The sequence below is a fragment of the Mya arenaria genome, chromosome 17 (assembly GCF_026914265.1).
Source record: "Mya arenaria isolate MELC-2E11 chromosome 17, ASM2691426v1".
NCBI classification, from domain to species: domain Eukaryota; kingdom Metazoa; phylum Mollusca; class Bivalvia; order Myida; family Myidae; genus Mya; species Mya arenaria.
The window spans coordinates 33,248,146-33,264,471 of record NC_069138.1 but is presented as its reverse complement, the minus strand read 5'-3'; the positions used below and the strand labels follow the sequence as shown (position 1 = coordinate 33,264,471).

At 35.6% G+C, this 16,326-nt stretch overlaps 1 protein-coding gene across 1 annotated transcript in view; it reads right to left on the bottom strand.

Moving 5' to 3' along the window:
* Positions 1 to 16,326, bottom strand: part of LOC128223399 (tyrosine-protein phosphatase 10D-like) — a 63,120-nt gene that overhangs the window by 28,217 nt on the left and 18,577 nt on the right. The window contains exons 11-20 of the mRNA XM_052932679.1: positions 13,213 to 13,371; positions 12,761 to 12,895; positions 11,997 to 12,163; positions 11,662 to 11,763; positions 10,418 to 10,493; positions 9,397 to 9,576; positions 8,054 to 8,158; positions 4,336 to 4,453; positions 3,710 to 3,783; positions 1,050 to 1,167 (exon numbers count right to left, since the gene is read on the bottom strand). Of these exons, the coding sequence (XP_052788639.1) occupies positions 1,050 to 1,167; positions 3,710 to 3,783; positions 4,336 to 4,453; positions 8,054 to 8,158; positions 9,397 to 9,576; positions 10,418 to 10,493; positions 11,662 to 11,763; positions 11,997 to 12,163; positions 12,761 to 12,895; positions 13,213 to 13,371 (1,234 nt within the window). The remainder of the gene's footprint in view (positions 1 to 1,049; positions 1,168 to 3,709; positions 3,784 to 4,335; positions 4,454 to 8,053; positions 8,159 to 9,396; positions 9,577 to 10,417; positions 10,494 to 11,661; positions 11,764 to 11,996; positions 12,164 to 12,760; positions 12,896 to 13,212; positions 13,372 to 16,326) is intronic.

Below are 16,326 nucleotides of genomic sequence, written 5' to 3'. Positions count from 1 at the left end.
CTGAGTATAACCGATATCGAACATGCATCCTGTATAATTGAGTATACCCCATATTGGACATGCACCCTATAACACTGTGTATACCCGATATCGGACAAGCCACCTGTATTACTGAGTATACACGATATCGGACAAGCACCCTGTATCACTGAGCATACCCGATATCGTACAAGAAACCTGTATCACTGAGTATACCCGATATCGGACAAGCACCCTGAATCACTGAGCATACCCGATATCGAACAAACACCCTGTAACACTGATTAAACCCGATATCGTACATGCATCCTGTATCACTGAGTAAACCTGATTTCGGACATGCGCCGTGTATCACTGAGTATACCCGAGATCCGACATACACCCTTTATCACTAAGTATACCCAATATTGGACATGTACCCTTTGTCACTGAGTATACCTAACTACCTACTTTATGGGCCAGCCAATGTTTATATCTATCAATTCACATGCTTTAAATCAAAACTAGTTGATTTATTGAAATAAATGTTATAGAAAGCTTGAAAAATACTGCCTACTCAGTGGTCAAAATAAAATGTTGACCATTCAGTTGCACTTCAATGTGCAATAAGGTAATAGCTTAAAAGTGCACCAGTTTGGAAAATATGACTTTTAACAGTTTTAAGATTAGAGCCAAAATTAAACCTTTTGCATCACAACAATGCAAAAATGTGGCAAAGATGACAATACCAAGGCTATGATGAAACCTCGACTGTTTTCTTTGAAAACAACCAAGGCGTACAAGACTGCCTCTAAATGAATGCAAATGCTTGTCTTTTTTTGTTTCGTCAGTTAAACAAGGGGCATAACTTCATAAATATAAAAGCCAGATTGATAGAGCTTGCTGAAAATCAGCTCTATGTCTCAGACAAACATGTGTATCAAGATTCTTTTGAATACCTCTAAGAAGATTTAGCCTGGATTTTATTTTCGCTATGATGAAGAATATGACATAAACAACGACAAGGCAATCACAACAAATTGAATTTTTTCTTCGAAAAGAGACTACCTTAAAAACCAGTGGTAACTTACATCGGTGGGACCTTGTTCCTACTTCTTCGACGAAGGAAGAATACTACAATGACAACCACTACCAGTGCTGCAACAACCCCAGCCATTATTCCCACTATCATGCCAATAGGCGGAGGAACTGAAACAGACAAGGGAACTCACCCATTAACATATTACCGTCAACTTCAAGAAACGTCTCAGTGATTTCATTTAAGTGTAACTTTTTACAGTAGACCCTAAAACAGAGCATAAATAGAGATTGATTTTTTAAAAAAGGCGCTTGTCTCCCCCTTTGTGTGGTCGTAGGTGAGAAATAATCAATGATGGACATGGAATTTGTATTGTTGGCCAGGAGAGGAACAAACAAAGCGGTCATTTACTGGTTATGACCAACCTGCATACCATGTATAAAGTTCATAGTTCCACGAATAAAGTTCCTGAGTCTTAAAGTTATTGAACAGAAAGAAGTGTGACGTACAATTTGGTGACCAACAAATTGTTTTTCACCTGAAGGTTACTGTGACCCTGACCTACTGACCTGAAAATCAATAGGGGTCATCTACTAATCAAAACCAGCCAAGCTAGTAGTAAGTACTAGAACCCAAGTAATTCAGCGGAAAACGGTGTTTTACCTCAAGGTCACCTTGACCTTTGACTTACTGGCCTGAAAATCAGAGGTCATCTACAAGCCGTGACCAACTGGCATACAAAGTATGAAGTTCCTGGAAGCAAGCATTCTTATGTTATTGAGTGGAAACATTTTTTTACCTTTCAGTCAATGCTACCTATACCACAACTTTGGTCGTTGACCTAATGGTTCCTAAATCAGCTAGTCATGACAAACTGGAATACCTAGTATGAAGGTGCGAGCAGTCTTTTGCTATTCAGCAGAAACCGTATTTCCACCACAAGGTCACCGCTATGTAGACCCTTAACCTAAGGATCTAATAACCAGTGTGGTTCATCTTCTAGTCATATGAGATACTGATCTCAAAAACAATAGGGCTAATCTACTAGTCATGACCAATTGGCATATGACGTATGAAGTTTCTGGGGGCAACATGATTTAGTTATTGAGCGGATTTTTTGTTCACCTCAAGGTCACCGCGACATTGACCTTAAATCTTCTAATCCCAAAATCAAAAGGGGTCATGAAATAGTCATGACCAACTGGCATCAAAAGTTTGGAGTTCAATGGTGCAAGTGTTCTTAAGTTATTCAACGGGAAACCATTTTCAGCCTCCTTAAGCTTGACCTTTTGACCTTCTAAAAATCCCAAATCATATGGGGTCATCAACTAGTCATGACCAACTGGCATACTTAGTATGAAGTTCCTAGGTCATCCTTAAGTTATTAAGCGCAAACTGTTTTTTCATCTCAATGCAAAAGCTATCTTGATATTTGACCTACTGATCTCATAACCAATGGGGGACATCTACTAGTCATACCAAGTATGAAGTTCCTAGGAGCAAGTGTTTTTAAGTTATTTTTAAAGTTCCTCTCAAGGTCACTGCTACCTTGACCTTTCCCTACTGATCCCAAAATCAATAGGGTTATTCTACTAGTCATGACCAATTGGCATATAAAGTATGAAGTTCCTGGAAGCAAGCGATTTGTTTGTTATTGAAATCCGTTTTTTCACCTCAAGGTCACCGGGACCTCGACATTTAAACGTCTGATCCCACAATCAAAAGGGGTCATAAACTGCATGGCCTACTGGTGTACTAAGTATTTAGTTCCTTTGTGCAAGCGTTCTTTAGTTATTCAATGGGAAACTGTTTTTGTCCATAAGGTCAACTTGACCTTGACCTTTTGACCTACTGATACCAAAATCAATAGGAGTCATCAACTAGTCATTAACAAGTGGCATACCAAGTATGGAGATCCTGAGCGCAGATGCTCTTAAGTTATTGAGTGGAATCCTTTTTTCTCCTCAAGGCTTTCAGTCACTACCTTGACCTCTTACCTACTGATCTTAAAATCAATATGGGTCATCTACTAGTCATGACCAACTGGCATACCAAGTATGAAGTTCCTGTCCACAAGCGTGCTTTAGTTATTGAGGGGAAACTATGTTTCAGCTTAAGGTCAGCGCCAACATATCAGTTTTCACAGAAGGTCACTTCAATCTTGAAACTCGACCTACTGATCTCAAAATCAACAGGGGTCATGAACTGGTCATGTACCTTGATACTTCCTTTCTCAAGTTATTGAGCACATAGAAGTGCGTACGGACTGACGGACAGGGCAAAAACAATGTCTCCCATATTCATTTAGTTTTCATTTCATTTTATTGTATTAGTGAAGGATTCATTCATTCAACGTTGTTCAATGATTGCATATCTAAAGAAATAAAATATTCTGTAAATTTTGTGACTCTCAAAACTTTAACACACACGGCCGGTAAAAACCATATGATTTTCTAAGATTTGAATTTAACCGAAACATTCCCACCAACATACATATTCATGCACGTTATTACTCCTTGTATTTTACATTAAATTTATATGAGCTTAAGGTAGTCTTCTGGTATAGGTGTCCGCTTCAAAACAAACCTTAGTAAGGTCTTGCAATGGCCCGCAAATCAAGTTCCTACCCAGTATTATTCTATAAGCTTTCCCTTATCATAATTAAGCTATCGATTAGTATAAATCAATAATGCATCTCTTAATACCACTAACCTGCCTCTGTGATGTAAGGCCCATACTTTTTGCTGACCGTACATCCTGTGCTGGTACAGACCACCGCAACAAATCTGCAAGAAAATAAATGCCAACATGAGTATACAGTTCTCTACTGTATCTTCCTACCATTCAAACAAGAGGCATATCTTGATAATCATTGAAGCCAGAGTTATGGACCTTGCTGTATTTATGCAGGTTATCTCTTCAGGCTTCCAAGCGACCAATAACAAAAAAGCAGGGATGAAATTAGGAGGATTTGTTTGAAAAAGAATGATTCAATAGGGATATTAAGACCAAAAAGTAGAAATAGAAGGGCTCTTTACGTACCTTTTTGGGTGCAAATGAATGACTTCTTAACCTTATCAATTGTTTTAGCCCCCCTAAATATAATAACAATGTTTAAAGGTCCCAAATCACTTAATGAGAGAATCACAATATACAAAACAACACAGACATACCACCAATGCATATACTGCAAACCATGATCTGGAAAGTGCAACAATAATGCTGATGTATATACTCATTGTTTAAAGGTAATCACTCGTTGAAATAATGATTATACAATTTATGGCCTTACATAGTAATCATTTCTCAACCATCAAAAATGACATGCATCAACCTACAAATATTCTGTCTCTGGCTCGAGGGGTCCGTTACAGTATGTGCCTTCCGTGACGCCATCACAATTCTCTATGCCCACAGTGTACGGAACTTCTGTGTACTTGCTTCGACGACTTCCCTCTGGAAATGTATCAATTTTTTAATAAAGAAGAGGGCCATGATCCTAAATCGCTCACCTGAGTAAAAGAGTTTAACCTTTGTTATCAATATAGCTTGTTTCTCAAAGAATATTGAACAAGAGCTGTCACAGTATGTGACGAATGCCCCCGAATGTGACATTGACCTATGAACAAGTACATGAAAAGTTGACCTTGGCTTTACGTGTCAAATACATATGGCAAGTTTTTTTAAATTGCCCCTGAACATAAAAAATACCACCCATACTTGAAAGCCTATACTCTTTGTCATCATATTCAGCATTCCATTGTGAATAAACACTTAGTGTATCTTTCACCTTAGAGGTAGGGACATGGGTCTTGTACACGAAATGTCGTCTTGGTATATCGAGTACATGTGGCAAGTCATTTTAAAATATGTCCATACAAGAGAAAGTTACAGCCAGGACACGACAGCCTATACTCCATGTACTTATATGCAGCGTTCCATTGTGAATAACACTTAGTGTGACCTTGACCTTAGAGGTAGGGACACGGGTCTTGCACGCAACATGTCGTCCTGATATGTCAAACACATTTGGCAAGTCATTTTAAAATCCGTCCATAAAAGAGAAAGTTACAGCCCGGACACGACAACCTATACTCTATGTCCTTATATGCAGCATTCCCTTGTGAATAAACACCTTAGTGTGGCCTTGACCTTATAGGGAGGGACACAGGTCTCGCACGCGACACGTCGTCTTGGTATGTCAAACACACTTGGCAAGTTATTTTAAAATATGTCCATACAAGAGAAAGTTACAGCCCGGACATGACACTAAGCCTGACCTTGACCTTAGAGGTAAGGACATGGATCTTGCACATACAAGTCGTATTGGTATGTCGAACACATGTGGCAAGTTATATTAATATCTGTCCATACAAGAGAAAGTTACAGCACGGACACAAGTTATTGAGCCAGACACACAGAGGGACGGACGGACGGACGGACGGACAGACAGACGGACGGACAGACAGTGCGATTTTAATATGCCCACCTTTGGGGGCATAAAAACATACTGGTCAAACATGTTGCCTGGATAATTACTGACAGGACTTGTCACAGTTGCCTGCATACTGACAGGACTTGTCACAGTTTCGTGCACACTGGCAGGACTTGGTGATTGACTGCACACTGACAGGATTTTGTTCAGTTGCCTGCACACTGACAGAATTTGATTCTCACTTGCACACTGACAGGACTTTGTTCAGTTACATGCGCACCACACTGACAGGACTTGATAATTGACTGCACACTGACAGCACTTGGTACAGATACCTGCACAGTGACAGGACTTTTTTCAGTTGCCTGCACACTGACAGGACTTTGTTTAATTGCCTGCACACTGACAAAACTAAGTTAAATTGCTTTCACACTGGACGAACTTTTAGTATAGATACACAAACAACAAACAGTGCACCGTCCAATAAAATCAATAAACTGCCTTCAGCTGTAAAGGTCAAATTTCAGATCATATTTAATACCTTCAAATTATAATATCACAATTGCCCATCTAGTACAACATCACATTCCTTCTAATGATAATAATATGTTTTTTCTTTATATAAATAATAAGTGAATTACACTATCCACACAGAAGATAAGTTTGTAGCATCTGCATGAACAATAATCTACATGAAGTTCAATGGAAAAGTCTGATTATTAAGATATTATTAAGTAAAAATGATATTTCTTCTAAAGAATAAAATGTATAATAATTATTTGAATCTATGAACCTAAAAAAACGAACAATAATTACCTGAGAAGTGACTATGTTGAAGACTTAATAAAATTTAAAATCTTGTTACTATAAATAGAAAGTAGTGGAATTTCCAACAAAAAGGGAGACCATATAGCAAGACTTGCTGCCTTTGCTTCAAGAGAAAACTTTACGTAACTATCAGATTGTTACAAAATGTATTTATAATGAACTTGTAACCCACGGGGTGAGGTCAATTTTTCTCCAGGGGCATAATTTGATTAAACATGGTAGATAACCAATCAACATTGTTACACACCAAATATCTAAGCACCAGGCTTCATAGAATGTGACAAAAAAAGTTTTGTAATCTTTCCTTTAGGTGGCAACCAGAGTTCTGCATGGAATTCATTTCTTTGAACAATTTTGAAAAAGCACCAACCAAGGATCATTCATATGAAGTTTCATCAAAATTGTCCAAGCGGTTTAGGAAAAGAAGATGATTATAACCAATTGTTGACGCCGAACGACGGACGACGAACGCCGAACGACGGATTACAGACGACAGACGCCGGGCATAGACCGATCACAATAGCTAACCTTGAGCACATTGTGATCAGGTGAGCTAAAAACAATGCTTTTAAACTGGAAACAAATCTTGATATACGAGATAACGAATTTTGCTGTTTTCATAATAATTGCAAAATGGCAGATACTGATTTAAGTGTGTAACCAGACATTTAATATATAATTGCACTTATTTTCAACCTGTCACACTATTGAGCTATGCAATTGCAAGTTCATAAGCTAGTATATCATCATTTATTATAGTCAATATTAAGATCAGAATAAAACGAAAGCTCTGAACTGCCTCTGTAATGCCTCTCTCAATATTTTAAAATGTTGAAGTATTGTGAAGTTGTTTTATGCTTAATAAATAAATGACCATATCTGAGTATCATACATAACCTTTTCGTTAAAGAATATTGGTAACAAAAGCTGTCTTAGGACAGCACGCTCAACTATACGCCGCTTTGCCTTAGAAATGAATGCAATAATGATGTAGTATGTGACTGTCAAAAACACTCCAGAAAAAGATACGGGTAGTAAACAAGGAAAGAAATACCGGTAGCAAACAAGTCAATCAAGGGTCATAGTTGTGTAATTAGGTTGAGAGTTATGTAACCTAATCTCGTGATGGCCGTGAACAATTATTTGAAGTACCTGTATGCAGTCCATTGAATGAAAAATATTTGAGATTGGAATTTCAATGGATTTCAAACTTAACACGGTTGCTCACAGCCATCACACAACTATGTTACAATACTAACCTAAATTCAAATTATGGTCCTTGACCCCTTTTATATTGTTTTTGACCGGTACATTATTCATCATTAATGTAATCATTTTTAAGACAAAGTGACGTATAGTTGACCGCGTTGACCTATTCAAGCTTTTGTTAATAATGTACTGCATTGAGTCAAACTGGCAGTATTTTCATGATGCTAGGGCCTGCTTTCTATCAATGAAACAGACATGAATCACGAGTTTACAACAAGCCTACTTACTCTTCTGTGGTGATCCTATGCAGAGGGTACCGTTAGCCATTCAGTGAAGTTTTTCCCAGTCATCCAGTTTATATTACTCTACCTACACTACCAACCACGTGTTTTACAATGTGTATACACGTGAATACAATATCAAGAATACATAACATTTACTTGCTGTTGTGTGTTAACCAGTCAGCTTTGGTGATCCCGTACACGCCGTTTTGTGCACCATTTTGCCAGCTATCCAGTATAGATAACTGTATTTATATCATTGAGAGTCTACAATTTTTAATATATACATAACATTCCTCTTACTGTTCTTTGTTAACCAGTCAGCTGTGGTGATCCTATACAGGCTATTTTGTGCAGCCTTTTGCCAGTTGGCCAGAGCATCCACCTTCTTTTGAGTGTCTGCGTAGCCTGGAATTGTCCGCTTACCAGTAAATACAATGCTCATTCAGAATTTGACAATTTGATACTGACCAACATTGTTAAACAAAATGATATATTGACTCCTAGTCCATGCGTATTAATATTTCTCAGGGGTTATCATGCGATAAGTAGATCTTCCTCATTCAAGTTTAAAGGGGCACAATATAGGTTGATGCAAACATTTTTAATTAATGCATTATTAAGTAATAGTGTTTGATTTTAATGATCAAAGCAATACAATCAAATGATTTGTGTACAGGTAATATTAGAGATCTTTTGGCGCTTTTTTAACTAGGGAAGTTGTGATCATGTAGCTAGCTACTCTTTTATATATCTTATTTATAAAGGCTTTAATAGTTTTGTAACTGTACATAAATCATACGCCTTATTTTGGTCAAAGAGTAATAAACATAATAGGGCATTTAAATTGAATTAATTTTCTTTTGGCATCAATCCTTTTTGTGGCCCTTTAACAGACAAGAATAATCCTATCAGGGTTTACAAAAGTTCATCTAGGCCCCAATTTCTCGAAACGTTATAAGTCCCTAAAAACAGGATTAAGCTAAGCTCACAATTTTTGTTTTTTCAATATTTTCTGTAATATTTTCTTCCTTAAGTTTTTTATTCTTTATATCGGAATTATCTTATGATAATCACAATAAATCATTTTTTTAAATTATCAAAATTCGATTTAAGTATGTATTATGACTAATTGAAATAAGCTACTTAATCCAGTTAAGCTTAAAGGCATAGCTTAAGGAATGTTTGGCATGATAATCCTCTGCTGTGCATCTCCTGGTGTCACAGTAGGGGCCAATTTCCTGTGTATTCGTTTATTGGCTCAGGGCTTTTTAGGGTCCATTTTTATTATAAAATATCCAAAACTGCACAGCAGGATACTCGGATTGTAGATCTGATAAGACAATTAGGCAAAAAGATTAAGATCAATTAACAGAGGTTGTGTACAAATACACTTTGTTGTTTGTTTGTTTTTTTTTTTTGTTTTTTTTTTTGGGGGGGGAGTCACTTATAGAAGGCTTAAACTAAGCCTTTAAGAAGTTTGGAGAACTTAGGGCCTGTTTTTCATTTTTCAATCAAAGGGTATTACTTATTTAAGTCAGAGTTATGGTTCTTACTAAAGATCCTGTCTAACTTCGTTATGTGAAGTGGAGGTATTAAAATGTTAAAAAACAACAACAACAAGAGTAACAAAACATAATTGATACCAAGAAAATTTTCCGGACATGCACTGCTTTTACACCCCAGCAATGCTGTCCTCTGTACTCTTCCATTGGTTTCCTCAGTGAAAAACTCTCTTACGAGATTCAGGCTTATGAAGGTTTGGTCTTTCGAGCCTTCTTTCACAACCTGTAAGGTTTTGTCAGCTTCTTCAATACTGACAGGGACTGAAAAAAGAATGTAGAAATAATTCCAAGCAAAGATTAGAAAAATGATACACTAAAGATATACTCAGCAAAATTAAAAAAGAGTTATTGGTTAAAACAGGTTTTTCTCCACCATGTTGAAGAACTTTCACATAAACCACTTAGTAAACTTTTGAAATATATTTTTAATCAATTTGAATGCAGCATCATTCCACTTATATACGTTAAAAGTCAGTTGCTGGTTGTAAATTTTCAAGACCCTTGTATAATTTTGTTGAGCATATAAGCAAGAGTGTACGCGAAGGTCTGAGATTTATCCTTCGGGTTGCTCATTATACATGTTTGTAATCGATATTTTACTTCTTATGATCATAACAATTTTTATAGCAGAATATAATATAAACTGACTACATTAAAAACTTGGTAGTTCATTTTAATTGCAATTCTTATTTTTTACTCTGAGGCCTTGCGGACACTTTTTTCATTTGCCCCATCATACAGTCATGAGGTCGGGCCCTTACAATAGTCACTGATTTCTTGATGATTAGGTTTATGCTTCAATGGTGGCCACTCGTTTGCTCCGTTTATGCAAAAAGTATATTTTCAATATGAGTATTTTGAAATGTAAACATTTTTGGACTACGATGACGACACCAAGAATATCAAGACATAAAACGCTTAAATAATATGGTACATAAAATTCGTTCTGTGTCCGTATTCACTAAGCTTAATCACGTAACATTGAAAGTTCGTTTTGTTTTAATTACCAAAATGTATGTAAATGATTTAAAAATAATAAAATTAAAATCATGGAAGGAAAACATGAAATCAGACACAATGTTATCACAAGTAAGCCACTCACATCCAGCTGGGGCTATTTCTTTAATCGCTGTCTTCTCCCCCATATTATCTGTACTCTCAGTGTTCACGGCATGCACCTGTATGAGTAATAATATATCAATTCTAGAGGTCATAAGTGATAACTAAACCTGCATTCTGCCTTGACTCCGTATGTTATTGATTGACTCAGACAAATATTGAAATAAGAATCATTATAAAATAAATAACGATTAAACAGAGGAAATAAATTCTTATTGGCCACTTAAAGGTCATTGTTTTTTTTTCTTTTAAAGCCAAATAGTCAAAATGATGTCCAAGGCACATAAATCAAAAAAAGAGTTGTCCTGTTTTAATGAAACGGATATGACAATGCGCCAGGAAAAATATACCAGGCATTACATAGAGGTGCAATGATTCGCTCCGATGCACCAAAAATCGGTTTTAAATTCGCCGATTTGATACGGAAAACCCAAAGTTCGATTCGATCCGCATATTAAACACGCATTCCAAAAATGACCCGTTGTATCCGCATTCTACACATTTCTATGTTTGTTAAGCGGCATTTGATTGGTTAATAATTAATCTGGCATCCAATCAATAATAGAGTTTTATTCTTACTAGTCTAGCTATATTGCGTCTCCCTCATTGAAAGTTGCTCATAAAAAGCTAAAATCAAGAGTTAAATCACACATTTATAACAGAAACTATCTGTTGATAAAATTGAAATGAATAACAAAACCATGTCATGTTTTGTTATTCATTCAAATACTATCAACAGTTTCTGTTTGAAGTATGTAATAATTTGTTTTGTTATTTAACTTTGTAAACAGAAAGTTTTGTTAATTATAATTTGTTCTTGATAAAACACTGTCCTATTTTTTCATAAATACAAGGATTTAACAACCTTTATATATACAACTTCATATTAAATATCAACAATAAGTAAAACATGAATTGAATCGAAAACAATCGAATCAACATGTCTGTTATTGGAATCGAATCGAATTAAGCTTAAAGTGAATCGTTGCAGCTCTAGTACTACAACCCATTGTGGTGGTAGTATGTTACTTAAAGAATCAGAATGATATGTCTTCATCTTCCGGAAAAGTACAATCCACGAACTCCGATGTAGCCAAAAGTGTAAAACAATCCGCATTTAAGCACACAACTCTGAGACAAAATGGTTGTATGTCCCATACATTAAGCATCATTACCAATATGGTGGTGATGCGTAGACTGCCATTTTATTATGTCACTCGTTCTTACCTCAAACTTGTACGTTGATTCAGGTATAACATCAAACTCTTGACTGTAAAAGACATCGCTAGTAACCGACGTGAAGGACATTGTCTTGAACTCTTCATCACCCTTAAACAAGAAAGCCTCATATTTTTCTTATAGAATTATCAATTAACATCAGGACAGAATTATATTCTGTATGTTTCATTTATTTACAAGAGTTTAAAAATCGCTAATTGAGATTCTGTTCATTATTATGTTAGAATTCTTCAATCATCAACTATTGCAATATAACAAAACAAGTCAAGTATTTAAAGTTAAGGTTATATTATAACATTATTGTCAAAGTGATCGTAACCTACCACTGAGCTTGCTGTAGTGTTTCCAACATTGTGTCTTAACACATATTCTTTTATCACACTGTTGCGCTGCAACAGCAATGGAGCTTTCCATTGGATCGTCATTTTGTGGAAATTGTCAGTGCGCAGCTGAACCTTAACTGCTTCAAACTCAGTTACTGCTCCAGGAGCTGAAATCATGTTGTTTTATGATCTATAATGACGTTTCTGTCCTTAAAACAGTTCCCAGAAGCCAACACTCATCTCTGGTTGTTGTTTATACAGTCATCGAAACCAAAGTTGTTGGCCTTGCATCTGTTTATCTAATTATCAGTTGATCACTTTTGAGTACTTACAAAGAATAAAGAGTTTGCATTACAATGACGTCGACACTGCTAGAACAACACCAATGCTAAGGCAATACCTTATTTGAAAATTGTTGAAAAACTGACAAGGTACAAAGATTTCTGCAATGGCTGAACCCAGAGTGTCATCTATGCGTGTTTTTGCTTACTCTAGTGGCAAAACAGTTTACAATTTTTGTTTCGTGGTTTCTTTTTGAAAGTACCAATTATACATACTTGGGTATGAACTGTTCATTGGAGAACAGGGTGCATGTCAACTTGTGCTAAAGAGAAACTTACATATTAAAAAAATGCTGATTTGTTAACTACGAACAACTTTCTAGTTGAACTAGAAAGATTTGGGATAACTAGCAACAATTTTACAAAAACGGGTGTGCAAAAAGGCTTTAAATATGTAAAACAGGACATAAATAGTTCACTTACCTGAAGGCAGTGTCCTGTTTTTCGTTGTGGTATCTGATGTTTTAGCACCACCTACATTAGTTCTTGCTGTGACACTCACATCATAATTCCAATATTCTTCTAGCCCATCAGCATACAGATTGGTGTTACCATAACCTGTTTAAAGTATAGATTATTGGATAAAAATCTAGAGCTAGATAAGACATATGATAGACCACAAACATGACTGAACAGAAAGTTATACATTGGTAAGTTAATTTGTAAGAATTTATGTACAAACCTAGACTTACTATGGAGTTTTGGCACGCTCCTGTTTCTTTAATTAAAGGTATATTGTAAAGCAATTTACGATTATTAATGGTGGTTACAAAAAAATATCAATCACATACAGATTTCTTTAACAAAATATGTCTAACAAAATATATTTGACGAAATAATATCGTATTACGTAGTGGATAATCTTGCTTGTTTACCAGTAACATAATATGATTTGGAGTCTGCTCCCGTGTCGGCAGTTAGGATCACCGTGTACGTGACTTGGCCCGGCCTTGGTCCTATCAGACTCCAAGACACATTGAACGAATTCTTTCTGATATCATACACTGACCGAACAACTGGTGCGGCTTGGGGCTCTATAAGTACATGCAAATAAATATAAATATTATTTTTTTAATTAGTCTTTAACTAGTATGTCTTTAAACATTTTAAGGAACTAGACACCATGATACAACTGAAAGAAAAAAACCCGTAACAAACTTACATTAAATTGGTTTCGTAGTGTATAACTCATAAACTCTTAATTACTGATAATATCATGTCGCTTACGACGCATGTGTCCTTTGCAGTTTTTGTGTATTTTTATATTTCAAAATTTACTGGGTTTGTCTACCACGTAAATCCAAGTCAATTTTAAAATAGTCTCAGTATATTTATCTGCACTTATCACATGACTTTCACAGGTTAAATATACTCACCACTATAAACTTTGAAACCATTGTGCGCTATTTTTAAACAGATAAAGTCAGCTGAGACAACGACAAAATATTCGTTTAATCATGTATTATCGGCCTCATACTAGCTCGTATTGGCAATTTAATAATTTAATGAGGAAACACTGTATCTGCCGATTTTGGGACTATCCGGTGTCTAGTCCCCTTAAGATTAACATTTGGAAAGAGTGGTGTTCATTTAATTAAAAGCCTATTATTTAGCGAGATAGTAGACATAAAGTAACAGTTTTACATATAACAGACAGCATTTCAAAAAATATAATACAGCCTTTTCAAATGTACATAAAGATACATATCGTAGGAAAATGCTTAACTTACTTCTTCATACATATAAATGTTCAATCAGTTGTTAATAACAAACATAGGACCAGAACAGTGTTCATAGGACACAGATGCCTCTACAATCATTGATTTGCAACATGAATGACCTTTTTTAAATCAGGTTTTGCAATATTCATTGTACTGAGATTATAAGTATCTTCCATGGCCGAGAGTGTAAGATAGGTTTATCCCAACCCAAGCGTTTGGTGTTTTGCGGAAACGAGGTTTACCTTGTTTCCGCAAAACACCCTGCACGAGGGTTTGGATGAACCTATCTTACACGAGCGGCTATGGTAGATGTTTTTTCTCCCACCTCAGTTAAACAAAATTAAGTTAAAATGTATTTTTACTGAAACTCTTTTTTGCTTAGTTAAAATATGCGTATAGATACTAGTATGCGATAATTCATGGTTGTCATGAATATGCGCGCATTGATTCCGATAATTTTAATAGTCAAATCGGTCTTAAAATAGTCCTGAGGAGAGTTAAGCATTATTTCTTGAAACGTGCGTGAAAACTTTTTTATGGTAACATTTGAAGCGAGAAATAATTAATAAGTATTCTAAATATTGCCACAAGACAAGGTTTCTATGATGCTACAGACTACAGTCTTCAACAAGGGATGTAATTACAATGTGATGACCATTAAAAATGAGTTCCATATGGGAACTTGTTTTATCTCGACCGTGGGCAAGATAAGAATTTCTATCATTGTTGACTTTTTGGATCTACTTATCTTAGGTGGGAGAAAATGTGATTTCACTATGTTTTCAATGACCAGAAAATGGCCAAAATGAGTGCATGCAGCGAAAACCCAATTTTAATGATCATTGGCATATATTTCTGTGACACTATGTTTGAGGAGATGAACAAACTAGATTTCATTTCCTTTACTTTTAAAAGACAAACAATCAAATATGTCATAAGACTCCTTAAAAAGTTTACAGCAGAAGATCCTTCATTCACAATTATCACTGCCCAAGATGCCTAGCCATCAGTTAAACTTAAAAAAAAAACGAAAAAAAAAAACGGCCTAAATTTCTAGTTAATAATGTAATTATGTAAGTCAAACATAATGCCTTCTTAATACTACTTTTTCAGAAACATACAGTTAAAAAAGGTGTTTTACAATTAAATGCAGTGATTATCAATCATTTTTATGGTTGCATATTTTGTTCTAAAAGTGAAGACAAACATTTCAAACTTTAACAGTGACTTTTCCCTTTAAACAAAGTTTTCATAAGAGTGTTGACTATAACCTTTGACCTCACAAACAATAAGTTTCCTGTACTGTCTAAAGGGAATCTACCATTGAAGTTTCATGGTCTAAACTGTGCTTTAGTTAGTGTGTGGACAAGACCTGAATCAGATCTAAAGACCGACCGAACTGCATTTGCAAACCTATATTTCCCTTTTTTGATCTAAACAGGGCATAAAAAGAACGCAGGGCAAAATACATCCTTCGTTATCATAATATGCACAATCAAGATGTCTGATCAACTTTGAAGATCGGGATATTGGCACATATGACGTATACTCAATACATAAAAAAAGTAATTCTGGTCAAAACTGTCACAGCACAATATACATTCTTCATAAAATACCAACCACGCGTATTTTGCAAAATACATGTTGCTTTCGCAGAAAAAAATGCATTTTCGCGGTGAATAACAGTAACATTTTACGTTGTAGCCAGCGTGGTGGTACACATATCACTGCGTGCTATGTACGACTTCTTAGAACATGCACGTGAGTACAAAAAGAAGATTGTAAATTGTTAAGTGTCAGCAGAATGGCTTTCAACCGATTGCATGGGTAAACAATCTCACCCCCTTACTTGATAATTAGGTTGCAGGAATATTGAGTGTTGGTTTAATCATTTTCGGAAATAAGTTAATTGATACTTAAATATTCTGCCATGACTAAAGGAAGATTTTGCCCCAGAAGCTCCGTTTGTTTTTCATGTGTCTTTGTTTAAAGAGCAGAGGTTAGTTATTGTTTATTGACTTTAAGTGTCAAAACTAATAAACCAAAAATGAATTTACATTTGAAAGTGACGGGGGTCAAACACGCATTCCAAGTTCACAGCGCATAGTTGCAGGCCTTCTTGCCTCCTTTTCATGTGGAAAATCCCCTCAATGTCACTAGCTGTTTTTAATCACCAATAACAAGTATCATATTATAATTATATGCTACATTGTAATCAATATGTTATCTTTTCACATTCACACAAGTTAAACCAAGAATTCAAATTGT